This window comes from Macrobrachium rosenbergii, chromosome 30 (assembly GCF_040412425.1).
Source record: "Macrobrachium rosenbergii isolate ZJJX-2024 chromosome 30, ASM4041242v1, whole genome shotgun sequence".
NCBI classification, from domain to species: Eukaryota; Metazoa; Arthropoda; class Malacostraca; order Decapoda; family Palaemonidae; genus Macrobrachium; species Macrobrachium rosenbergii.
The window spans coordinates 1,398,501-1,425,843 of NC_089770.1; the positions used below are offsets into that span (position 1 = coordinate 1,398,501).

Sequence of the window (27,343 nt, forward strand, 5' to 3'; positions counted from 1 at the left end):
AAAATTATACTCTACAGTCTCATAACTTTAACTCGTATATAAAAACATCATTGCTTGCTCACTCAACACACACTCGCTAATTGAATCATCCAGTCATGTGCAGCTTGGTCCGCGGGTGGAGAACACAATAGGCTATTTTCCTCTCATATTGATTATCCACTTTTAAATGATTATCTTTTGTTGTGTTTATTTCTGCCATAACTTTCGCTAATTTCAATTTTCCTTTTATTCATCTGAATATTAAGATTACAGATGTGGTTTGGAAATGAAAAGTTTTGGATAATCTTTTAGTTTTAATATATATATATTTTTTATGTTCGAACGCAAATATCCAATACTGAAGTGCTATTGTACAATTTCTATAGAATATACATAGAATAGGAGACCTTTTTTGTTATCAGATATCATATTTCTAACAGAGAATAATATTTTTATTCACTTTCAGCGGAAGTGGACAATTCTTCATCTCCTCTGGCGTAAAAATAACATGACTCTCTCTTCACTTTCTGTTTCAGGACAGTCACTAGACAAAACTCTCTCTCTTTACAATAAAAATAATCTGTATTCTTTTGCAGATGTGACAAGAAAGATTTCTCTCATTGAATTGAATATAGAATTTAGGCCAAAAGGCCAAAGACTGGGACCTACGAGGTCATTCAGCGCTGAAACGGAAATTGACAGTAAAAGGTTTTTAAGGTTTAAAGGGAAGAAAACCTCAAAGCAGCTGCACTATGAATCAATTGTTAGGAGAGGGTGGAAAGTATAAGATGGAAGGAAGAGAATATGAAAGGAGGTACAGTAAAAGGAATGAAAGGGGTTCTGAAAGCAAAAGAACAATGGTTAGGTTCGATAATATTTTTACCTCGTCGAAAATCTGGAAATCTATACGTTGGTAGTGATACTGATCTGGTAATTTAAATATATATATATATTCCCGTCCTTATAAAATAATTTATATAAAAAATTAAGGTCCTCTAATATTAAATCGACATCATTTGAAAAGACAAATTCCTCTTTATTAAATAGTAAAGGAACCAGTGTTTTCTCAGATAGAAAAAACAAAATCTTTGTAAAAGCTAAAAACATAGTCCCTAATTATCATATATTAAAGGAACAAGATTTTTCTCAAATGGAAAAACAAAACTTTATAAAAGTTGAAAATAAAGTCTTTGATTATCAACTTGGCATCATTTGGAAATGCAAAATCCCTGTTCTTATATGATAAAGGAACCAGTGTTTCCTCAGATGCAAAAACAAATTTCTTATATAAAAAAGTAAGTCCCCAAATAACATCATTTGGAAATACAAATTCCTCCTTGTATATTAAGGGAGCCATTGTATCCTCAGATGCAAAAATAATTTCTTTATATAAAAAAAGCTAGTTTCTAATTATCAATCTGGTATCACTAACTCCTAAAAGAATATCTAAATATTTAACGTCTGTCTAATCAAATTCTTTATACAAAGAAAGATGGTTCCTGAATTCAAACTGGCACCACTAACTTCTAAAAAGAATCTAAATGCCTAATTCTTATCTATTTCCGCCTTTCTTCCCGTAAGTACCAAAATAGTAACACTAACTCCTAAAAGAATAATCTAAATACTTAACGTCTGTCTAACCAAATTCTTTATACAAAGAAAGATGGTTCCTGAATTCAAACTGGCACCATTAACTTCTAAAAAGAATCTAAATGCCTAATTCCTATCTATTTCCGCTTTTCTTCCCGTAAATACCAAAATGGTATCACTAACTCCTAAAAGAATAATCTAGATACTTAACGCCTGTCTATTTCCGCCTTTCTTCCCGTTAACGCCTCCGCTCTGAAAACGGCCGGACGTTCCAAAAAAAAAACGACAACAGGACAACCCGTTTATGATGATGCGTCCCGGGAAGAACTTCACGGGAAACTCTCGCTTCTACGGATTCTGCGTCGACCTCCTGCGCGAGATCGCCCTCATCTCCGGCTTCGACTACATCATCGAGGTGTCTCCGGAGGGCGTTTACGGCGCCAAGAACCCCATCACGGGGAATGGAACGGCATTGTCAAGCAACTCATGTCTGGGGTACGAAGGAGGAGAAGAAGAAGAAGTTGGAGACAGAGATCTCGAGAGTACTCGCCCGCTGTAGGGGGACTGTTAGACGCTTACGAGAAAGTTTTTGGCGTAGTGGCGTATCTTTTATCGCTGTCCTTGGAGATATCGCTCAATAGTTTTGGCGGTATCGCAAGCTGAAGCAGTGGCGTATCTTTTATCGCTGTCCTTGGAGATATCGCCCGATAGTTTTGGCGGTATCGCAAGCAGTAGTAGTGTATCTTTATCAATATCCTCGGAGATATCGTCCGACAGTTTAGCGGTATCGCAGGCAGAAGTAGTGACGTATCTTTATGAAGTATCTTTTATCGCTGTCTTTGGAGATATCGTCCAATAGTTTTGGCGGTATCGCAAGCAGAAGTAGAAGCGTATCTTTTATCGCTATCCTTGGAGATATCGCCCGATAGTTTGGCGGTATCGCAGGCAGAAGTAGTGACGTATCTTTATCGCCATCCTGAGAAGTATCACTCGTAGATATATTGTGCCATTTGTAGGTTACGTAAACATATAGAAGTATTTATTTCCCCCTTAAGAATTTCATGTACATTCTTTTGCAGTCGTCAGTAGCTGACTCCCTGTGCCTTAACCTTGACTTAGGTTATAGTGAATATATCAACGGTTAAATATATCAGCGGGTGAATATATCAACGGGAACTGGTTAAGTGGAAACTGTATCTATCCCGGTAGCAGATTCCTGAGATTTATGCTAGTATTGTACCAGCCCCGGTTTTTTTGTCATGCCCCTAGGTCAGGTTAGGTGAAATTAAGACCTTCAAAGTAATTTGGGTGTGGGAAACATAATGAGATTATCTTCAAGAAAGTTCTACTGCTAGTTTTTAAGATATGGCATCCTGCTTTTTTCAGGAAAAGGTCTCGTCGGTACTCGGTTACATCTCAAAGTACTTCAAGCTTCAGTGAATACACGTTTCCTTCTAAGGATCATGTATCTCTGAGTAATAGTTTGAAGAGAAAGTTGCAGGGTTTAGTGCGGATAATGAGGCTACTTTGAGGCGTGTAATATTTCTGTTCGATGTCTGGTTTCAGTGAAAGCGAGGGTAGATGGTGGTTTGAGAATGGTGAGCGGCTGAAGCAATGAATTTGACATTAAGGGGCGTTTGTGAGTTAATGTTTGTGAGGATAGGAAAGCCGTATGTGTATGAATACAAATATATATATATATATATTATATATATATATGTGTGTGTGTATACATGTGTGCATAAATCTACACCTACATTCATACACACTCTAGATATTTCTATACAGAATCATTGCGTTTGATCCTGACCGAGAAAATACAATTTATAAAAGCAAAAGACTTTAACTAATATAACGCAAACACAAATAAGCCGAATAAACACGAATTACATAAATAAACAGTCATCAATCTTATCAGTATCTGTTTAAAAGCAAAATACATCCAGCGAATGACATTATAAACCTTTGCTCAATGGCGCGAGCGAGCGTGATGATACTTTCCCCCTCACACACAAATCCGGCACTGACTGAAATTCCCGCGAGTGAGTCTCAAAGAATCTATGAATAAATTTTCCACCCGCGGAGAGTCGCTCCGGATGATGATGATGATGAGAGTAATGTTTCTCACTGTAATACTTTGATCTCGTTTTTGGTGGTGTTTCATGTACAGTTAACCCCCCTCCTTAAACTGGGAAGATTTTTTTGTAATGTAATATATATATATATATATATATATATATATATATATATATATATATATATATATATATATATATTATTATATATATATATATATATATATATATATATATATATATATATTTATATTTATATTTATATTTATATTTATATTTATATTTGAAATCACTATCCATTCATTCACAGCAACAAAATCAATGTAATTGAAAAAGTAATTCCACAAGAATTTTCATGATATTTTTCGCAAGTACAGATATTACATGTTGGTTTGTTTTCTTATTGAACGAGTTCTCTTGTTTGGCGTCGCAGCCAGCCAATTAACAATTACTTATTGTTTGCTTTTTTGTATATTGATTTATTTTGTCTATTGAGTTTCCTAACTTGACGGCACAATTAGTAATTTTCAGTTACTGTTTAATCTAGTTAACTATTATTTTTCATTTATCTGTTTATTTAATCATCTGTTTTTATATATTTTTATTTTTCATTAATTTATCCTTCTCTGTTCTCACCTTACTTAAGGCCAAATCTACTCAGAAAAGGCTTATTGATTGATTTTTTTTACTCATTCATTTATTCATCCTCCTCTTTTCTCGCCTTACTTAAGGCCAAACCTACTCAGAAAAGATTTGGTAAACAAAAATGAATCGTTTCGTAACGTTCCCGCCGCACCAAACTCCCGAATGGGAACCACTTACCCCCATTCATCTCCTGGTGCCTGACCATAAATATAGAAATGTTTAAGATCCATCGAGAATTAAAAAAAAAAAAAAACAAGCCTAAACACACCTTTCCATTCATTTCCTGTAAATCTCGAGGGCACTCTAATACCTCCTCGTACAATTACCACCGGGAGATTTCTGCCACCGGTTTGAAAAGTGGTGCTGGCCCTTTCAGAGTCTCTCGCTCTGTGTGTGTGTGTGTGTGTTTGTGTGTATCTCAACAGTTTTTTTCTCTTTCTTTATTTTTAGCTGAAGACGAAAGCTGATTAGGATTTGAATCCTACTCTTTTTGTGTGTGTGTGTAATCTGATTTCCCAGTGATATGGCAGGCTCGGCTTTGGCTTATTTCCGCGTCGGTTGCTTCCAGCATGCAAGAAAGCACACACACACGACCAGAATCTCTCTCTCTCTCTCTCTCTCTCTCTCTCTCTCTCTCTCTCTCTCTCTCTGTTGTTTTTTAGAGTTTTTTTTACACCTGTTTTCTAATTAGCTGATGGTAGTATCAAATTCCATCACACTCTCTCTCTCTCTCTCTCTCTCTCTCTCTCTCTCTCTCTCTCTCTCTCTCTCTCAGTGAATATGGCCACTTTGCCAAGAAAAGAAAAAATAATGATTTAATAACAAATAAATGGCAACTGGAACACGGGAAGTTCAAATAATATTGATTGGCAAGTTTTCCGAAGTTTTCTTATAGGGATTGTGATGCCAGTTTCAGTAGCCATAATCAATCGATCAGTCATTCGTATAGGGAATGTTTCAACATACACTTACCACTCACATTCACCTATGCTGCCTTAAAGAGGAGGACTGCAGTATCTACAAAAATACAAAACTGAGAAAAATGGCAGATTCTCCCTCGCCTTACTAATGATTTTACGGATACTGCAAATGGGAAACGTGGAAAGCATGGAAGAAACATTCTGAAACTGCAGTAATTTGTGTATTTTACGTTTCACGAGCCCAATAAGTGGCGTATCTCAATTTCGAAAATTTTGCTGATACTGCACTTTTCCATTTTAGGACAGCATGCATTTGCCCTCGGCTCATCAAAAGCAGTGAAATGGTTCCAAGTTAAGCTATTCTCCTTGATATTGTCACATAGCATGGCTGTTATGACCCCATAAAGTAAAAACGTCTCATCTTTCCTGCATTTCTGGTGTCAGAACTGTTATTATGGTTCCTCTTTCCTTGTTTCAGGTTATCGCTGAGACGTGTCTTGATTGCACGAGTGGTGTGTCCCCTGTATATATATGTATATATATATATATATATATATATATATATATATATATATATATATATATATATATATATATATATATATATACAGACACATTACAGGAACAGTTGCTTAAATAAAAAATACCATTAAGAAAAATGTCTTGTTCTACGTAGGCTACCAGCCCCTTCGCCAAGTCTTCATAGACGTAACCATCTAGGCCTATGTACCCTCTATTTATTCCTGTTGGCCCTTCGCCCTTCGCCTATGGACACAAACCCTTTCTAAACCTCCAAACCACCCTCTCCACCCCGTAGGAAACCCCCTACGTCATGCTACGGACCGACCAGAGCAACCTGACTGGAAACGCCAGGTACAAAGGCTTCTGCGTCGACATGCTGAAGCACATAGCCAACATGATAGGGTTCCAGTACCAGATCCGCCTGTCCCCGTCCAAGACCTACGGGATCCAGAACCCGGACACGGGAGAGTGGAACGGAATAGTCAGGGAGCTTCAGGATAACGTGAGTCTGTCTCCCCAGCGAGCGAGTGAGCGAGCTAGCGGGCTACTACTAGCACCCCGTTTTCTTTCACCTTTGCGTCAAGTTTTTTGTTTTATTTTTAGTCAGTTTAGTTGTGAAGACTTGGGCTTCTTTGCATGATGGGATGATGGTTTAATTATCTTTTTTTTTTACTTTTGCATGCAGTGGTTCGTTTCTGTGTTGGTGAAGAAGGCGTGTTTTTAATTTATTTCACATGATTTCGTTTTGGTGTGCCAGGGTATGTCGATAAGAATTCTCGTTTTGTAATTTTGTTTGTGTAAGATATTCGTCGTTTGCGTGTATATGTATAGGTACATAGCATATATACGTCGTTTGAAAATATGTATATATACTGTATATATGTGTGTATATATATACATGTATATATATATATATATATATATATATATATATATATATATATATATATATATATATATATATATATATATATATATAATATTTATGTATGTTTAAGAAAAACCAGGACGAATCATTCATAAATAAACACGTAAATATACATCTCTGAAAATCCAATAAATTTATAGTTGATTAATGTATAAATTTTTTTCACTGAATAAAACAGTTTTATTTTTAGAGAAAAACCTGGTCAAATTATTCATTAGGAAACGAGCGAACATACTGTTCAATCCTTCGGTCAAGTTGGGGTCATGATGGGGGGAGGAGTCGTTGATAAGGAGATTTAATGGTCATTAAACTTCCCTCCCCGTCCTAAGGTCGGGACGGTCACGGGGGTTGGGGGCGGTGAGAGGAGGGGTCAAATGACCCCTTTTCATCAGTCTACTGAACCGTGAGGAGGTGTCCGCTCGCACCAGTGTCCAGCCAAGTCGAAATCTGATGCAGAGGAAGAAGAAGAAGAAGGATTAAGAAGATTTTATTTTGAAAGGAAGAAGTCTTAGGTTCTCTAATGTCTATGAAATATATAGGAATCTTTATGATAAAGATATGTAACTGCTAAAAAAAATTTATAGTATTATTGATAGAAAATATACAGATTTTGTTCAATAACATTTACACAGTTAGAACTTTTCATGATATATTCCATTTCACTCTGAATGTATTTCATTTGTTTTTTTTAAATTTCTTCAGTGTTTGTAGTTGCGTATTTAGATTACTTCGCAATCGCATGAACGCATTTCGAAAAGAACTATCTGCTTGCATGCACTCAAAGGTGCATGCGATTGCAGGAGGAAGTTTATGATTTAGAAATGTACATTAAAAATGCACCCTATTTCTGTCCTAGCATGTATATATAAATGTTTCAGAACAGATATGTATATATATATATATATATATATATATATATATATATATATATATATATATATATATATATATATATATATATATATATATATTTGTATATGTTTGTTTGTGTAATTTGAAACTTTTTTTGTGATTGATCAGTTACTTTGACAACAAATATTATTATTATTATTATTATTATTATTATTATTATTATTATTATTATTATTATTATTATTCATGGGAGCAGTAGTGATGTAATGTAGTGACCATTATTAGATTAACATTACCAGTAGCATTCACATCCACTGTAGATTATGGCTTTCTGTGTACCAATTCATTCATCAGAAAAAAAATAAATAAAAACTAATATTCAAATTCATTGATTATGTAGATGCTGATATAATCTTATGTAGAAAAATTATTAGATTCAATGGTGCGCTGTCAAGTAAACATCTAATTATATTAAACGTCCATTTATGGAAATTGAAATGAATTATTTATTTTCTACTTAATTTATATTGGAGTTTTTATGTTTCTTAGATGATTATATGGGTAATAGTACCTTTTGGAATAATAATAAGATTGATTTGGCAGTGATTTGGAAATTACACGTGCCCATAATTTTCTTATGTAACTATATATATATATATATATATATATATATATATATATATATATATATATATATATATATATATATATTATATATATATATATATATATATATGTATATATACATATATACGTATGTATATATACATATACATTTACACACATTTTCTAATGCAATCACAAATTCCTTTTTTTTTTTTTTTTTTTTTTTTTTTTGCAGAAAGCCGACCTAGCAATCGGATCAATGACCATCAACTACGCCAGAGAGAACGTTATTGATTTTACCAAACCTTTCATGAACGTGGGAATCAGTATATTGTTCAAGGTAAGATAGAGAGAGAGAGAGAGAGAGAGAGAGAGAGAGAGAGAGAGAGAGAGATTGACCACAAGATTACAATATTTTCATGATTACAAAAAGGTTCAAGATGACGAAATTTTCATATCTTGCGAAAGATAATTGTTTTTTGGTCCAGATATCAAGGTATCGTGCAAAACGACTTTGTAAAAGTGAGGAGCACTTTTGAAAGTAACAAATACGTAAATATTTGTGTGTGTGTGTGTGTGTGTGTGTGTGTGTTTGGATTCTCAGTTGACAGAAATCCGACCCAGCCTTCATGATTTCCCATAAGATTTGTGTTTGCCAGCAGTAGAGACAAGTTGAATTTTCTTCACAATTTCTTGAATATGTATATTCGTGTTCATAATATAGGACAAGAAAAAAACCATTAGGTATCAAGCCTTTTAGGAAAGTATTTTTCAAACAAGCTGAGATTTCAAAATGATCTAAGCCCTTAGCAATATCAAAATGGATAAAAAGAGAGATTTAATGTTATTGCAAACACTGAGGTTGTTTTTATTCATATAAATTTATTAATTCTCATAATTTGATATAAAATCTTAGTGGGTTTTAAGAAGCCACGTTTGATACGCAGAATAAAAATGCAATTGAACGAATCAAAACTAAAGACATAAGACCATTTTTCTCTAAGCGTCTTATCATCTCACAGGTACCTGTATATGCTGAAGCTTAGTTTCCTCTCACTGGTACCTGTGTATGTTACACCTGGTAACTGTATATATTGCAGGTACTTGTAGATTAAGATTAATATTCCCCCTCGCAGGTACCTGTAGATTAATTGTCCCCTCACAAGTACCTGTAGACATTAAACTGCTTCATGTCCCCCTCACAGGTATATATTAAAACACCATGACTCTGCAGGTACCTAGACATTAAACCATCCTGCATCCCTCCCCTCACAAGTACCTGATATTAATGCTTCATGTCCCCTTACAAAACTAATATAAAATCCTGCTCCCATGACCTGTAAATGCAGTCTCCTCACAGGTGCCTGTAATTAATGTCCCTCACAGGTACCTAATACCAAACCAACCTCTCCCTCCCTCCTGTAGATACCCTTAATGTCCCCACAAGTACTTCTTCGTTTTAAGATATCAATGCTTCATCTCCTTTGATTTGCAGTGGGGTAAGCAACCTCGAATATACCGAAAATCCATGTATTAAAAAATCCTGCTACAGGTACCTGTAAATAGTAATGCTTCACGTCTCCTCACAGGTACCTGTAGATTAATGTCCCCCCCACCTTCACAAATCCCTAATACCAAACCAACCTCTCCTCCTCACAGGTACCTGTAGATATCAATGCTTCATGTCCCCTTACAAGTGCCTAATATAAAAAAATCCTGCTCCCTCACAGATACCTGTAAACAGTAATGCTTCACGTCTCCTCACAGGTACCTGTAGATTAATGTGCCCCCATTCACAAATCCCTAATACCAAACCAACCTCTCCTCCTCCCAGGTACCCACCAGCCAGCAAACGCGACTCTTCTCCTTCATGAATCCCCTGGCCATCGAGATCTGGCTCTACGTCCTAGCAGCCTACGTCCTCGTGTCCATCACGATGTTCATCGTGGCCAGGTTCTCGCCCTACGAGTGGCACAACCCTCATCCCTGCGCCCAGGAGAACGACGTCGTCGAGAACCAGTTCTCGCTGTCCAACAGCTTCTGGTTTACCATTGGGACGCTCATGCAGCAGGGGTCTGATCTCAATCCGAAGGTAGGTAGGGTCGTGTCGCGAGATCGGGAGAGTTGTTTGGTCTGGTTGTTGTCTTTCATAGTCAGGTTTTTTTGGGGATTTTTTTGGTGGGGTGTTTTTTGTTTTGTTTTAAGTTTGTTTTTTTTTCTGTTGTTGATTTTGAGGTGTTTGTGTTTGTGTTTGTGTGATTTTTTTTATTCAGTGTCTCATTTTAAATATCTAGACAAGGGATTACGAGACTGCTTTTGAGTGTGTTTTTTCTTAATTTTGGGATTTTTTTTCAATTTTGAGATTTTTTGTGTGTGTTTTTTTTTATTTTGAGATGCACAGTGACACATTTTAGGTTTCTGAATTAAGAATTACGAGACTTTGTTTGTGTGTATGTGTGTGTGTATGTTTTGTGGTTTATTTTAAGATGTTTGTTTGATCGTGTTTGTTTTTTTCTTGTTGTTAATTATGAAAGACATTGCTTTCATTTCTCTGACTTTGGCATCAAGGAAAATTATACATCTATAAGTATTTCATCATACAATAATTCCTTTGACTTTTAAAATATGTATCTATGCATTTGTGTGTATTTAATCATGTGTTCTATTAAGGAGTGGTTGGAAAAATAACTACATTAATGAAGCGTGGGTTTTATATTGACAAAGTTAAATAGCTGAACAAAATCACAAAATGCAATAGTGAATATGTAATCGAATCTGATGATATTTAAAATGGAAACTCCCACATAAACTCTGCTGTAAAGTGGGGCTATCCTTTTCCCTCCTCTCTCTGAGAGAGAGAGAGAGAGAGAGAGAGAGCGATGAGAAAAGAAAATGACAGACAGACAGAAGAGAGGGGGAGAGAAGAGAAGAGAGAGAGAGAGAGAGAGATGAGAAAAAGAGACAGACAGAAGAGAGAGAGAGAGAGAAGAGAAGAGAGAGAGAAAAAAAAGAGAGAGAGTGAGAGAAGAGAAAAGAGAGAGAGAGAGAGAGATGAGAAAAGAAAGAAACAGACAGACAGAAGAGAGAGAGAGAGAGAGAGAGAGAGAGAGAGAGAGAGAGAGAGAAACACGACGCCACTCGCCACGAACCTAATTTAGGTGACAGCGGAGTTTCTTTTCGCATTCACTCGCCAGAATCGCTGGAGTAGTTTTTTTTTTTTTTAGGGTCAAGGAGTGTTTAGAATCTCTCTCTCTCTCTCTCTCTCTCTCTCTCTCTCTCCTCGGAGTATTTGAGGAAAGGAGAGAAAGAGAAAAATAACACGTTGAAGAATAGAAGAAGGAAGTTGATCAGTATTGCATATATATATATACAAATACACACATAAATCTCCCACCTTGCCCACCAACCAACCCACCCACCCACCCCGCCCACGAGAGAGACACACACACAGCCCAGGCGTCTTGCAGACATCATCATCAACTTCAATAAAATCAAAATAAATAACCATACGACCCTCGTGTGGCATCACTGCTGGGAGAAAGGTGGAAATTTATCGCAGAGAAATCCGGCATAAATTTCTCTTCTCAGCCATTTCCGGAAATTGAGAGTGATGGCGGAAATTCGGAGGTCAGGTCAACGAGGTGGGGGCGGGGTGGGTGGGGGAATCCTCTTGCCATTACCGGGTCATTTTTTTTTCGGGAAGCAAATGGTAATGATTAGGGAATGGGAAACCAGAGTTGCTTGTTTATTCTAGACGATAATTAAATATATAAATAAACAAATATGTATATATATATCTATTATATATATATTTATATATATAAATAGTTAAAAAAAATCCCCAAAGATTTGAACTTTACAAACATGAAACTTATTAATATTAATAATCGTTCCCCCTCTTCCACATCCGCCACGCATTACCTCCTCGACCGATGGATTAAACCCACCGTGGGCGTGCTTTTGAAATGGGCGGCGACAGGCGTGTTCGACGAGGATCGTGGGCGGCATTTGGTGGTTCTTCACTCTTATTATCATCTCTTCATACACTGCCAATCTAGCTGCTTTCCTCACTGTGGAGAGAATGATCACGCCCATTGGTAAGTTTTTTTTTTTTTTTTTGTTTCTTTGTATCCGTAAGAGAATCGGGGTTCCTGAAGTGTTAACTATTATTATTATTATTATTATTATTATTATTATTATTATTATTATTATTATTATTATTATTATTATTATTATTATTCAGAAGATGAACCTTATTCATATTGGACAAGTTCACCACAGGGGGCCATTGACTTGAAGTTCAGTTATTATTATTATTATTATTATTATTATTATTATTATTATTATTATTATTATTATTATTATTATTATTATTATTCAGAAGATGAACCTTATTCATATGGAACAAGCCCACCACCACAGGGGCCATTGACTTGAAATTCAAGCTTCCTAAGAATAAATTGGTGTTTATTTGAAAGATTATTATTATTATTATTATTATTATTATTATTATTATTATTATTATTATGGAACAAGCCCACCACAAGGGGCCACTTACTTGAAATTCAAGCCTCCATAGAATATTATGGTGTTTATTTGAAAGATTTATTATTATTATTATTATTATTATTATTATTATTATTATTATTATTATTATTATTATTATTATTATTATTATTATTATTATTATTATTCAGAAGATGAACCCTATTCATATGGAACAAGCCCACCACCACAGGTGGCCACTGACTTGAAATTCAAGAAGCTTCCAAAGAATATTATGGTATTCATCAGAAAGAAGTAAAGAGAGGGTAAAAAGAAACACAAAATGAAGAGATAGACCAATTTATTGAGTCCCTGGAAATCCTTCCATTTTCAGAGGGTGCTGAGGACCTGGCCTCCCAGACAGAGATCTCTTACGGTTCACTTTCGGGAGGAACCACACTTACCTTTTTCAGGGTAAGACTTGCGACCTGGGATTTGTCACTGCACAGACGCCATGCATGCGAAAACGCCCTGAGTTTTATTGCTTGAAAACTGTGGCTCTGCTTGAAGAATGTTAACGGGGTGCATGCGAAAAATCTTTCGGGTTTTATTGCTTGGGTATTGTGGTTTCGCTTGAAGAATGCCGTCCTTCTGTTGGGGTGAACTGAAAACCAGTCTTCTTCTATATTTTTTTCTTATTTTTTAAGCATTTTGGTCAGATTTGAGTGTCCCTATTGCACGGAAGCGAACTGCATGCGTCGTTATTACGGTCAAAAGTGACTTCTAGACCAATAACTGCCTTGATTTTATTACGTGTCCTAGACCTAAAGATTCCCACTGACTGTAAATAGGTATTATTCATCCCTCTGAGTTACAATATCCCATTTGTCCAACCACCACTCACAGACGCATGTTTATCTTGATTTTAATGCGTCCTAGACCTAAACATACCCACTGATTATAAACTGGTATTTTTCATCCCATCCAGTTATAATATCCCATATGTCCACCACCATTCATAGACGCATGTTTCCCTCAAAGTTGCACCATTGCATGGAAAGAACTCTCCTTGCATGATTGATGTGGAATATTGCAGATGATGTCGAGGACTTGGCGAGTCAGACAGAGATTCCCTACGGCATCCAGAGGTCAGGGTCAACCATGACCTTCTTCAGGGTATGTTTTCGTGGCTGATTTTTGCCCTGGGGAATGAGTTACAGTAGAGTAGAGTAGAGTTAGTCTCACGATTTTATGGCTTTTTCTTAAAATTAAGTCCCTCGTGTTTTGAACTGTTTAAGAGACTTTCTTCTATGTTTTTTAGTTTAGTTCTTGTTGATAATTGCACCTTTTTTCACCTGAGATTCCTCCAACTACCCAATATCTCCTTTCACCTACAACGTAGGACTATAATGGACTCCTACCCCGGGTCGATCCTTACCATTTATTTCCTTTCATTTCTTTAATATTTTGGGCGAAAAGATTAATCCATAGTTTCATCACTGATATTCCTTTGATTTCATTATTACTTGATGGAAATTCACACCCAGATATTTTCGAAATGTGATGCAATTTAGCCATTTTTGAGTTCATAACAGAATGCGCCATTTCAAGCATGAAATACCAGCTTCCGATTGCTGTCGAATCTGTTGCAAATTCTCAAAATTAAAAGCATCGTAGCGTAGGGCGAGCAACTCCATACGCCCATCATTTATAGAGTAATAATTCGTGGATGATATAAGAGGATGATTCATGGGTAATATAAGAGAAACTATCTCATAAATATTCAGCTCTTTTCTGTTCACCATCAATTTTCTCGGCCGGAATGAGGTTGGGGTCTTAGTGTTCCAATACTTTTCTGACCATCCATCTCCCATCTTCCGCTCACCTACGTCCTGGAACCTTCGAGGTATTCTCTTCTCTCTCTCTCTCTCTCTCTCTCTCTCTCTCTCTCTCTCTCTCTCATTTCTATGTTTTACTTCACTTTGTCTTATAACTGCACCTTTATATTTAGGTGTATTTTATCATCCATCTCTCTCTCTCTCTCTCTCTCTCTCTCTCTCTATATATATATATATATATATATATATATATATATATATATATATATATACATATATGGAATAAAAAAAAATTATTGAGCAGATTCTCAATTAATCATCTTTAACTTGTACAAGAAACATCAAAAGTCATTGGAATAGACTCTCAAGAAATCAACCTTAATTTCCACTAAGAGCACAAAAAACGTCATAGATCCTCAAATAATCATCCTTAATCTTTACAAAGGACTCACAAAAGCCACTGGGGCAGACCCACGAGTAACCAAACCTTTCCTCTCCTTCCCTTGCCCCAAAAACAAGGATTCCAAAATCGAGACCTACCAGAAGATGTGGAGATTCATGGAGAACAAGAAGCCGAGCGTCTTCGTGCATTCCTACGACGAAGGAGTGCGCCGAGTCCTGGAAGGGAATTACGCATTCCTCATGGAATCCTCGATGCTGGATTACTACGTCCAGAGGAACTGCAACCTCACCCAGATCGGAGGCCTTCTCGATTCCAAGAGCTACGGCATTGCTACGCCTATGGGTGAGTAGGACGTAGGCCTATTTTCTTAGCTAAAAGTGAGAAATGGTAAGCTTTGGGTTCAAACTAGGCCTATTTTCTCAGTTGAAAGGAAGAAAATTGTAAAAATTAAGCTTCAAATTAGGCCTATTTTCTTAGTTAAAAGGAAGAAATTGTGAAAATTAAGCTTTAAATTAGGCCTATTTTCTTTGTTAAAAGTGAGAAATGATAAAAGTTAGGCTTCAGTAGGCCTAATTTCTTAATTAAAAGTAAGAAAAGGGTGAAAATTAAGCTTCAAATGTATATATTTTTATATATATATATATATATATATATATATATATATATATATATATATATTAAAGACAATACAATTGCAAAAACAGTGAACTCTTAACTTCTCGACGAAAAAAGGAATGGAATTGAAATTTTCTAATTTCCACCACCGGGCTTCAGAGCAGAAGAGAGAGAGAGAGAGAGAGAGAGAGAGAGAGAGAGAGAGAGAGAGAGAGAGAGAGAGAGGAGTTAATTTATACACAGTATTTTTTTTATGCAAGTATTCTTGCTCGGTCGAACTACTGGACTCTATATAATCCTTTCCCAGAATCACAGATGCATGAAATATCAAAACTCACACATATATATATTTAATGAAGACTTTCAGAAAGTACAGCCCAACCCACTGTTTCCCCTCCAAGTCTCCCCAAGAACAAATGAATAATGTTTTTAATCATCTTTTTTATCTTTTTATTTTTCCTCAAACTCTCGATTCTGACGAGATGATTTTGCCTCGGGGGTAACGAGGAGATTTTTATACCTTTTACTATAGGCCTAACCTCCCCTCCTCCCCCAACACACACACAAGGATCCCAGGCCACTACCCCTTCTTCAAGAAGGACCTACGCCCCCCTCAACCCCCCTCCTCCACCCAGGCAATTCCCTCCTAGCTAGGATATCCTCTCACTTCTCAGGACCTTCTCTTATAAGATCGTAATCCTCTCTCTGTATTTATGGGTAGACCGAAGCGAGAGTCGACACTCTTCCTCAAAAATAATAGAAGAAGAAGAAGAAGAAGAAGAAGAGGTTTTCCCAATTGGCTCGACTCTCTCTCTCTCTCTCTCTCTCTCTCTGTCAGTATGTTTGTGTCTATCTCTCTGTTTGTCAAGTCTTGCATCTCTCTCTCTCTCTCTCTCTGTCTCTCTCTGTCAGTAAGTTTGTCTCTCTCTTTCTATGTCAAGTCTTGCCTCTCTCTCTTCTCTCTCTCTCTCTCTCTCTCTCTCTCTCTCTCTCTCTCTCTCTCTCTCAGTATGTTTGTCTCTCTCTCAAGTCTTGCCTCTCAAGTCTCTCTTTCTCTCTCTCTCTCTCTCTCTCTCTCTCTCTCTCTCTCTCTCTCTCGTGTCCCTCGTGGGAGGTTAATACGACTCCCTGAATAAGAGGAAAAGAAAACATACATCGGGAGGGTCTCTCAAAGAGTTGCTGAATGGGGTGGAACTTGGTCTAGTCCATTCTCCTCTTCGATTTTTTCTTTATTCCAATTCCATTCCTGACACCTGATGTCTCATTCCCATTCCGAGATGTTTTTCAAGATTTCCTTCCTTTTTATGTATGTATGTATGTATGTATGTATGTATGTATGTATGTATGTATGTATGTATGTATGTATGTATGTATGTATGTATGTATGTATTTATGTATGTATGTATGTATGTATGTATGTATGTATGTCACATTGAACAGTGAGTCCATTCCCATCCACAAATATTAATACACAAATATTAATCCAATATTCAGTACACTACGCCTCAGAAATACCTTACACCCAAGGGGTTTTATCAGTGGTGAGTGCCTGGTTACTAGCAAGATGGCTCAGTGGTCGAAAGTCACTGTGCATCGTTGTTTCTAAGCCAGGTAGCAGGAGTTCGAATCCCACTGGTGACGAAGCACTTATCAATTAGAATTCCCCTTGGGTGTAAGTTATTCCCGAGGTTTAGTTGACTGGGTATTGAACGATATTTGTGATTTAATATTTGCATATGTATGTATGTTGGTATATATTTAACTCCTGACAAAAGTTTTCAAAATTTCTGTATAAAAACGACTACTACCCACCCTTCCTTCTCTTCTCTCTCTCTCTCTCTCTCTCTCTCTCTCTCTCTCTCTCTCTCTCTCTCTCTCTCTCTCTAAGTGTGTATACGTGAAATCATATATGCTATATGTACATTCATTTGTCATATATACAATCCAATATTTTTTCTCTCACCAGTTAAGATTATCATCAACTAAAACTTTTGTAATAGAGGTATTAACCTAATAAATATAGTACTAATATTCCCTACTTATATATACAAACACACTTTGAGAGAGAGAGAGAGAGAGAGAGAGAGAGAGAGAGAGAGAGAGAGAGAGAGAGAGAGAATGTTGGTTGTAAATGACCAGCTCACTTCAGATAGTTATGGTAACAGAGGACAAAAAAATAGTTCTTCAGAGAGAGAGAGAGAGAGAGAGAGAGAGAGAGAGAGAGAGAGAGAGAGAGAGAGAGCAATACAACAAACTGTAACCACTCACCATAAATTTATCTGTATTTCTAAAAGCGAACAAATCCCATTAGTATGGCAGAACAAAATCTACTTTCTCTCTCAGATTTAAACTATTTCTCTCTATTTTCAACCGACCAAAAACTCAATATCTCCTTCCACAAGACCTCATCAAGGAGAGGTCAGGAAAGGTTAAGAGCTTGACAGAGCCAAAATATAGCTACAGAAAGTCTTGTGATAAATAAAAAAATATTTAAATGAATATTTACTCAGTCTTCAGAAGATGAATGATGGCGCACAGCCGTAAAAAGAATTTGTAGTTTATTTTAATTTTCACCTGTTTTATGTACACTCAGAGACAGAAAGAGAGAGAGAGAGACTGTTGTAAAATCTATTAGCTTTTTGACACTAGCAAAATAAAATTTCTCAAGTCATTTATATATTTTTTTTTATTTTCACTTTTCATGGAACACAATATATCCAAAAATATTTGAGCTGTAGATAGAATGAAACCATTTATTTTAGAAAGGTAACATACATACATACATACATACATACATACATACATACATACATACATACATACATACATACATACATACATACATACATACATACATACATTGGTTTCAGCTGTATTGTCACACGTCTTGCAGAAATGTATACATAAATACATAAAAAAAATCATGTATCGAGATTTAAAATAAGGTTATTTTTCTGGTTTACTTCATGATAAATAAAAAGTTGGAAATATGAGTTCTTTGTAGTGGGTAAAATATTTGAGATATATTCCAATATTAAGAACAAAATTCTCCAAATCTTAGCCAATAATAGTAAGCAAAATTCCTTTCCTGTCCATTTGCAATTCATCATTCATTTATTTATTCATATATTCTTGGTTTGAGGCGTTCCATTTGCATATAATTTATTCCTTTTTACTGGCAAATACGCCATTTATATTTATGATCTTTCTAATATTAACAGATCATCATTTTGTAACATGGTACTTTTGCTCACTAATAAATGTAGTCACCCCTAGGGGCCTTTGTCTGAAAATTCTTGTAAACAGACATCTATCCCCCTAGACTCTTCTTTTCCTCCCTAAATGTCCCTTCACAGGATCTCCGTCCATTACTGCAAAACAAACGTCCATCTCCCTAGACTCTATTTTTTCCCTAAATCTCCCCTTACAGGATCCCCCTGGAGAGACAAAATCTCCCTGGCTATCCTCGAGCTGCAAGAGAAAGGGGTCATACAGATGCTGTATAACAGGTGGTGGAAGAACACGGGTGACACCTGCAACAGAGATGATGGGAGCAAAGACAGCAAGGCATCTGCCCTGGGTGTAGATAATATAGGTAAGTTGGTCATTGTACCTGGAAGGTAGTTTAATGTGGTTGTTTGATTGGATTTCATTGGTGACGTTGAATACTGTGTCTGTGAGCTGGGAGTGGGTTGTTTTGGGGGAATCACGGGTATACCTGCCTAGTTATCAGCAGCCAGTGCCTGGTTCTCCCTGGTCCTAGGTTGGGTGGCTCATATTAGATTTCACAAAAAAATAAAAAAATAAAAAATGAAATTGTTCATGGTGAGAAATGAATCAATTTTGGAAGACCTGAGTATGGGGTATTATGCAAACACAAGGTCTATGCAAACACAAGGTCAAAATTGAGAGAAATCAAAATAATGATGACTTAAGGACAATATATCAGCCTCAGAAGAATACAATCATTGTAATCTTTTATATATATATATATATATATATATATATATATATATATATATATATATATATATATATATTATATTCTACATTCGAGTAATGCAAAGTCTTCTCATCTCCCGGACAGGTGGTGTGTTCGTAGTGCTTCTCTGTGGCTTAGCATTCGCCGTCCTTATAGCAATATTTGAGTTCTGCTGGAACGCCAAGAAAAATGCGCAAGTTGATCGGGTGAGTTGGCGTCAACATCCATAATGTTCGTTTTTACAGTTTAATCGTTTCAGTTCTAATGTACAGTCTGAAATTACAGTTGAATTCCATGTTATTTTGAGTGTATATTGCTTTTGCATTTGCAAATTGGTGATTTATTTATTATTATATTATTATTTTTAAGGGGGCTGCTAACTTATGCAAAGTTAGCCAGTAAATTTTTAGTCAGAGGTCCAGTGTTTAGTGTTTTGTTTTTTGTCAATCATGTGGTTATCAGTATGTTTTATGTTCATCCTTTTCCAGCTGACGGTTTCCATTTCATTCCAGACCACATTGCTTTTCCAGCTTGTGGTTTCCATTCAGTTTCAACTACATTTCTGTTCCAGTTTGTGGTCTCCATTTCATTCCAGTCAGCATTCCTTTTCCAGTTTGTGGTTTCCGTTCAGATTCAGACTCCATTTCAATTCAAGATTCATTCCTTTTCCATCTTGTGATTTCCATTTCATTCCAGACTACATTCCTTTTCCAGCTTGAGAGTTCCATTTCATTCCAGACCACACAAGACTTTCATTCCAGACTACATTACATTTCCATCTTGTGGTTTTCATTCAATTCCAGACTACATTCCTTTTCCAGTTTGTGGTTTCCACTTCATTCCTTCCAGACCACATTCTTCCTCCAGCTTGAGATTTCCATTCCATTCCAGACTACGTAACTTTTCCATCTTGAGGTTTTCATTTAGTTCCAGACTGCATTCCTTTTCCAGTTTTTGGTTTCCACTTCATTCCAGACTACACCAAACTGACTCAAGAGCCAAATGACTTTACCCTACTCTTCTTCTTCTCTATCTTCCAGCAATCACTGTGCGCAGAAATGGCAGAGGAGCTGTGCTTCGCCATGAGGTGCAGGGGTTCCAGACAGAGGCCAGCCCTCAGGCGACAGTGTTCCAGATGCGTTCCAGGCGCCACCTACGTTCCAGCGGGTCTGGAGGTCCCCCACATCAACGGTAATGGAGTAGGTGACACCTGGACACTGTGCGGTACAATGCTTTATGCTATTTGAATTTCTAGTTTGTAGTTTGTGTAGTGGGTAGCCAAGGGGTTGTGATTTCGTAGTGGGTAGCCAAGGGGTTCTGATTCCATATTAGGCTGGGTTGGGTGTTGGCCTTGACAGTCCGGGAAGTGATATGTAAGATTTTTGGAAATTGGCCTGAAGCCTATAGGCTTACAATGAGTCCAGGCAGCATCAACAGTAGAGAGCCAGAGCTGTTATGTATATGCAGATCTCTCTCTCTCTCTCTCTCTCTCTCTCTCTCTCTCTCTCTCTCTCTCTCTCTCTCTCTCTCTCTCTCATCTTTGCATTCTTTGCCCTTCAACACATAGCTATTCTCGACCTCTTGCTTGGTCTTTCTGTTTCTCATATTTAACTTTAATTCCTATTTACAAAAACATTTGACAACGGCCCAATTAACCTTTAAACAGAGATAACCTGTATCAATTATCCTTTAAACAGAGATAACCTATATAAAACCTTTCACAAACCTTGACAAACTCAGAACAACTGAGGAAATGATGGCTGAAGTCCCACAATCATAAATCAGACTCTTACCTTTTTTATATGATCCTCGAAACGTAGAAACCTTTATTTTTATTTATTTCTATTTTATTTTGTAATCAAGTTTGCTTATATTGTTTACTCTTTATTTCAATCTGTACTTATTCATTGCCTTATAGTTTTATTTTTATTTCTATTTATTTTTATTTTCGCATATTTTTATTTTTATTTACCTCTAAAAAAAAATCCAATAAAGGTCTCGACTTCTGGCAAAAAAAAATTGCCATTCCTAAGTACCCTTCACAAGCCTCTCCTGAGCAAACAAAGTTTTCGTAAGAATTGTAGTTCCAGGGGGCACTTCATTTAACTTTCCCTGCCTGGCATGTTTTACTTTATAAACTTACTTATAAATATCAGCTCCAGGCTTGATAGCTTTTTACTTTATAAACTTACTTATAAATATCAGCTCCAGGCTTGATATTTTTCAACCTTTGAATCTCTCTGGTCAGTGATCATTGACTCAACTTACATATCAATTCCCGTTCTTTTTTGAAAGTGAGGAAAATTCATTGCCTTTGATTGATATATTAAAAGTGTGTGGAATCAGTAAAGTAATTGCCGGATAGACACAGAAAGCAGCTTTTGAAAAATGTAATCTAAAAATTTGATTAAGAGGATTTCCAGTATTGCAAAGCAGCTTTAGAAATCAGAGCAAGTGTATTTCCTAAGGCAAGTAGGGTGAATTCTATCTTTTCCTGCCCGTCTGAGCTTCAAGATCACCAGTAGACCAAATCGTTATCATCTTTTGATGAATTCCACGTCGAGCAGACTCACGAATGCGGAATATGGAGCAGAAGAAAAGATAGAGTTCAGTTTTTGCATAATCATTGGGTTTAGTGTGGCTATTAAGTACTTAGTATAATTATCTGATTAATTGTAGTCTGTTGGTAACTTTCTGTTAGTGAACCAATATATAAATATATATATATATATATATATATATATATATATATATATATATATATATATATATATATATATATATATATATATATATATGTGTGTGTAGTGTGTGTGTGTGTATTTATATAATGTATATACACACACACATTCAAGCAGGGTGGAAACGTAACCAAGCTTTTGTAACCAGAATGCAAATGCAAGCCAATGAGAAAGACCAGGTGAATCTATGTCTTGCAGTTCCCTGGAAGGACGCAGAATTGAGAAGAGAGCCCCACGGACGAGTGGTCTGGCCAAGCGATAATTGCTGGAAGTAAGAAAATGAAAGAGAAAGATAATAAGATAATTTTTTAAATGAGAAAGAAAGAACCGCTTGGAAACAGACGAGAGGGCACAATCGCGCGAGTCTGGGAGAAAGAGCCGGGGCACTTAAAGAGGTGATAAAATGTTAGTGGGTGGTGGGGGGAGTTTGAGCAAGAACTTCAGGAGGAGATGTGAAAGTCCCCGTGTGGCTGTACATTCAAAGGAGGAGGTTAATGACCAAATGGAACTTGAAAGAAAATATGCAAATGGAGGACTGCTGTTGTCTGAGGGCAAAGTAGGAGGAAGCTATCGTCGACGACGCTAATATTCTGAGGAGCTGTTAATTGTGGACTTCAGAGGGGAGATAATTTTGAATGGAGGAAGATTTGAAGGGGTTAGTGCATTATACAGAGAGAGAGAGAGAGAGAGAGAGAGAGAGAGAGAGAGAGAGAATTCAGTAATTGACTGGCTGACCAGGATGTGTAAGGTAAACATAGTGATGGAGAAATATGCAGAAAGTAAGAATATTCTGAGTTGTTAATTGTGGACTTCAGGGAAAAGATAATTTTGAATGAAGGACGATTTGAAGGGGTTAATGCATTATACAGAGATAGAGAAGAGCAAGAAAATATTCAGTTATTTACTGGCTGGCCAGGGTGTGTAAGGTGAACATAGTAACATAGAAATATGTAGAAAGTAAGAACGTTCTGAGGAATTGTTGATTGCAAACTTTAGAAGAAAGACAGTTTTCAAAGAAAAACTGAGAATGGGTTAGTGTATTATTTAGTTCGTTATAGTTATTTACCAGCATATAGGAAGAGCAAAGAAAGATTTAGTAATTAACAAGCTGACTCCCCGGTTTTAAAGGGGGTTGGTACCAGAAGGTTAGGGCCCTCCGTTAGCGCCTGGGGTGACTGGTGGGAGGCAGGTAGGAGTCGAACCATTAACCTTGTTAATGAGAGCTCTGTGCTGTACCAATAAAAGAAGCTCTATCCATAAAATCTTTGTAGATTTCCAATAGATATTTTTTTGCATCAATTTAGCTTGTAATGAAGGAATAAAAATAATATAGAAAAAAATTAGGCAGAGCGTTTTCCAATAGAAAACTGTTAATGATTTTGGCTTGTATTAAAGAAAATAAAACTCTCAGGTATAGAATTGTACATCCAGTCAATTTCAGGATAAAAAATATCTGTATTTTGCCTCCACTTCTTTTCAAAGAAAAGTTCATATTCCACCATGAGGCGTGTTAAGAAGCTTCATAAGAGCTCTTCTCCAAGACTAGTCGTGAAGGGCAGCATATTAAGCGATGTTTCCTAGCGCATTATGCTAATGTAAGCGGAACCTGTGTTTAGCCTAAAACGGCCATTTCTCTGACAATATTTACTCCTTTTTCTTCAGTTTCATTTAAAGTCACATCTCGTTTTAGAATGATCAAATTACATACATTTTACGAGTTTTAGATGGACATTATTATTATTATTATTATTATTATTATTATTATTATTATTATTATTATTATTATTATTATTGGTTGTGTACCCTACCATAAATATGATAGGTAATTTAAGACCCGTTCGAGACTTATATAGGGGGCCACTGGCGAAAGAGGTTGACTCTGGATTGGACGACGGCAAGTTTAAATGGCGACCTTACTGCTTGTAGACTTCCGTTGTTTCACACAAAATAATTTATGCTTATTGTATTCAGTACAGTAGGATTCAAAAGAAGCTTTGTATTTCAGCTTTGTAATGCTTAATGATAAAATTAAATAGATTTTCATTCGCAGTTTGAATTCTGTGGTGGGTACCCCGTACAGTGTTTTATGCGTGGCACACTGTAGGCTCTCAGCCTTTTATTTCTAAACCGTTTTATTATGTAACCCTTTAATTTAATTATTTCTTATTGATTTTTAGTACTTTTATTACTTGTCAAATCCCTTCAACTTTCCTCTCTGTTAATTTTTATTTAAATGAGATCAGATCCTCGGATTGCGTCAAGTATTTTTTATAATATTAATATTTTAATAATAATAATAATTATAAGAATATAATTACAGAGATATTTCCTTTCCAGAGAACTTATAAAAAGAATAGGATTACAGAGACTGTATCCTTTCCAGAGAACTATAATAAAAAGAATATGACTGCAGAGACTTTGTCCTTTCCAGAGAACTTATAATAAAAAGAATATGATTACAGAGACTTTGTCCTTTCCAGAGAACTTATAAAAAGAATAGGATTACAGAGACTGTATCCTTTCCAGAGAACTATAATAAAAAAAGTATGATTACAGAGACTTTGTCCTTTCCAGAGAACTTATAAAAAGAATATGATTACAGAGACTTTATCCTTTCCAGAGAACTTATAAAAAGAATAAGATTACAGAGACTTTGTCCTTTCCAGAGACTTACTAATGTCCTTCTCCTTCTTCTGCCTCCTCACCTGTGGCCTCATTTCAGGAGAGTGGACAGACGGGGGAGGCTGATCCTCGGCCGAGGAAGTCGTCCTTAAAGTCCTCCATTCAAAGTATTGTCCCGCGCTACGGCAGCAAGCAGTCTCTCAGTCCTCACTGATGGCATCAAATCCTCCTGCTCCTCCTCCTCCTCCTCCTCAGCATCAGCATCCTCACCAACACCACCATCACCATCACCATCAACAGACCTCCCTCACCTCCTCCCTGCAGCCGTCGCCGCCCCCTCCGTCTCCCTTCGAAGGGAAGGAAGCTTCTTTCCTTCCCCTCGTGACACGAGAGTTTGAAGGAGGCCCCGAGGAAGGAGTACATTGACAATAAAGCGTCCGTTCTTCCCTCGCCTCCCTTCCTCTGTCTTCGGGGATTCCCGAATGAGCTCCTCGAAGACCTTCCTTCCCTCTGTCTTCGTGGAATCCCGAATGTGCTGGAGGTCCTTCCTTCCTGTCTTTGAGGAATCCTGAATGAGCTCTCGAAGTCCTTCTGTCCTCGCGGAATCCTGAATGTACAGGAGGTCCTTCCTTCTTGTCTTCGAGGGATACCAAATGCGCTCCTCGAAGTCCTTCCTTCCTTCCTGTCTTTGTAGAATCCTGGGTGAGCTCCTTGAAGTCCTTCCATCCCTTCTGTCCTCGGGGAATCCTGAATGTTCTCCTCAAAGTCCTTCCTTCCTGTCTTTGCAGAATCCCGAATGAGCTCCTCGAAGTCCTTCCATCCTTCCTGTCTTTGCAGAACCCCGATTGAGCTCCTCAAAGTCCTTCCATCCTCCCTGTGTTCGGGAATCCTGAATGAGTTCCTCGAAGTCCTTCCATCCTTCTGTCTGTCGAATCCTGGGGAAAGTCCCATCCCTTCTGTCCTCGAGCTCCTCGAAGCCCATCCTTCCTTCTGTCTTCGCTCCTCAGTCCTTCCAATTCCTGTCTGGATGAGCTCCTCGAAGTCCTTCCATCCTCCCTGTGTTCAGGGGAACCTGAATCCTTCCATGCTTCCCTGGAAGTCCTTCCATCCTTCCTGTCTTCGGGGAATCCCGAATGAGCTCCTGGAAGTCCTTCCATCTTCCCTGTCTTCGGGGAATCCCGAATGTTGCTCGAATCATTTCGTCCCCATCTGTGCTTTATAGAAAACGTGCGACGCCGGAGGTCTTTAGGAAAAGACGTTATGTGAATAACTCCTTGAATCTTCTTCTGCCAAACTCAACGTGAAAAGGATAGTCTACTCGCACATCAGGTTTGGCCTTTTTTTAAGGGGGTGGGGTAAGGGAGTGATCTATACTTCTGTACATCTTCCAAGATGGTTATCACATCTTGACATAATAAGGTATCATATACCTATTAATTACACACCAGACTTTTCCACGCAAGTAGTGATTTTTGTAATTGCCAATAGTGTAACATAAAGTAGAGTGAGCCAGCTAGACGACTTGCATTTCGAGGAGTATAAATGTAAAGACCTTGTACATAAACTTGTGCGACTGTCAACCTCATTTTTCTATGAACAAACCATGTGATCAGCTGTGCATTAAGACGCAGAATAAACAGAAGAATAAACTTGTAAGATTTGCCATTATCACGAGGTGTATATGTATATGTATATATATGACTTTCAGAAAATACATTGTATCACATTCAGTGACCCTCTGTTGCATTTTTTGAAGGGTCATTCATGATCCAGTCTGTAATCCTGCCCACGCAAATAGAAAGATTCAGTGAATGGAATAGTATACTGAACGTTTGTTTACGTTGTGAGAGGTTTAAAGGTAGCTACCATTTTCCCCTGAGTGTGTATAAATTAGCAAGCAGACTGCCTCTTAGAAAAAAAGTAAGGTATTTTGAGTCTTGGTGATGGAATGTCATCTATTTCAATAACATTATTGTTTGAAAAGCATTGTCAGAGGAACATAATACTTCTGATTCCTAATTTTTTCCATTGGATCTCTTTTCTTAAGCCAGAAGTAGGATTGTCTTCACTTCTTTGCAAAGGTTAACTTTGCCTGAGGAGAAGAGGTATGCAATTTTTAGAGTAAAGAAACGAAGGTTTATAATTTGGTAACATATTATAATTCTGTTGACGATGATTTCGTAACCTATAGAGTAGTAGGCAATGCCAGAAACACGAATACTGAAAGATGATTTTTTTGTGTGACTTGGAACAAATGAAGTTTTGTAAAATATCTGTTATGTATATTAATAATACATAAACACACACATATATATATATATACATTATATATACACACATACATACACTTATGCTTGTGTGATTTGTATACGTTTGTGTACGTCTGTGTATCATTTCTTCTCTCGTTCGTTATTAACCTAATGATTCACACAAGAGGAACTTATGCTTTTTCTCCATCGTACTACTGTGGACACTGAAACTTCACACCGTGAAAACTTTCGTCGTTGCTAATTCAAATGGGTGACTTTTTGCCCTGAATT

General features: G+C 36.9%; 1 protein-coding gene across 1 annotated transcript in view; it reads left to right on the plus strand.

Moving 5' to 3' along the window:
- LOC136854898 (glutamate receptor ionotropic, kainate 2-like) overlaps positions 1–25,719 on the plus strand; it is a 137,329-nt gene extending 111,610 nt beyond the window's left edge. Inside the window, 10 exon segments of the mRNA XM_067131431.1 lie at positions 6,027–6,233; positions 8,353–8,457; positions 9,952–10,209; positions 12,097–12,214; positions 12,997–13,076; positions 14,960–15,185; positions 18,889–19,053; positions 19,546–19,646; positions 20,481–20,639; positions 24,904–25,719. Of these exon segments, the coding sequence (XP_066987532.1) occupies positions 6,027–6,233; positions 8,353–8,457; positions 9,952–10,209; positions 12,097–12,214; positions 12,997–13,076; positions 14,960–15,185; positions 18,889–19,053; positions 19,546–19,646; positions 20,481–20,639; positions 24,904–25,017 (1,533 nt within the window). The 3' untranslated portion in view covers positions 25,018–25,719.
- The last annotated feature ends 1,624 nt before the right edge of the window (positions 25,720–27,343 follow it).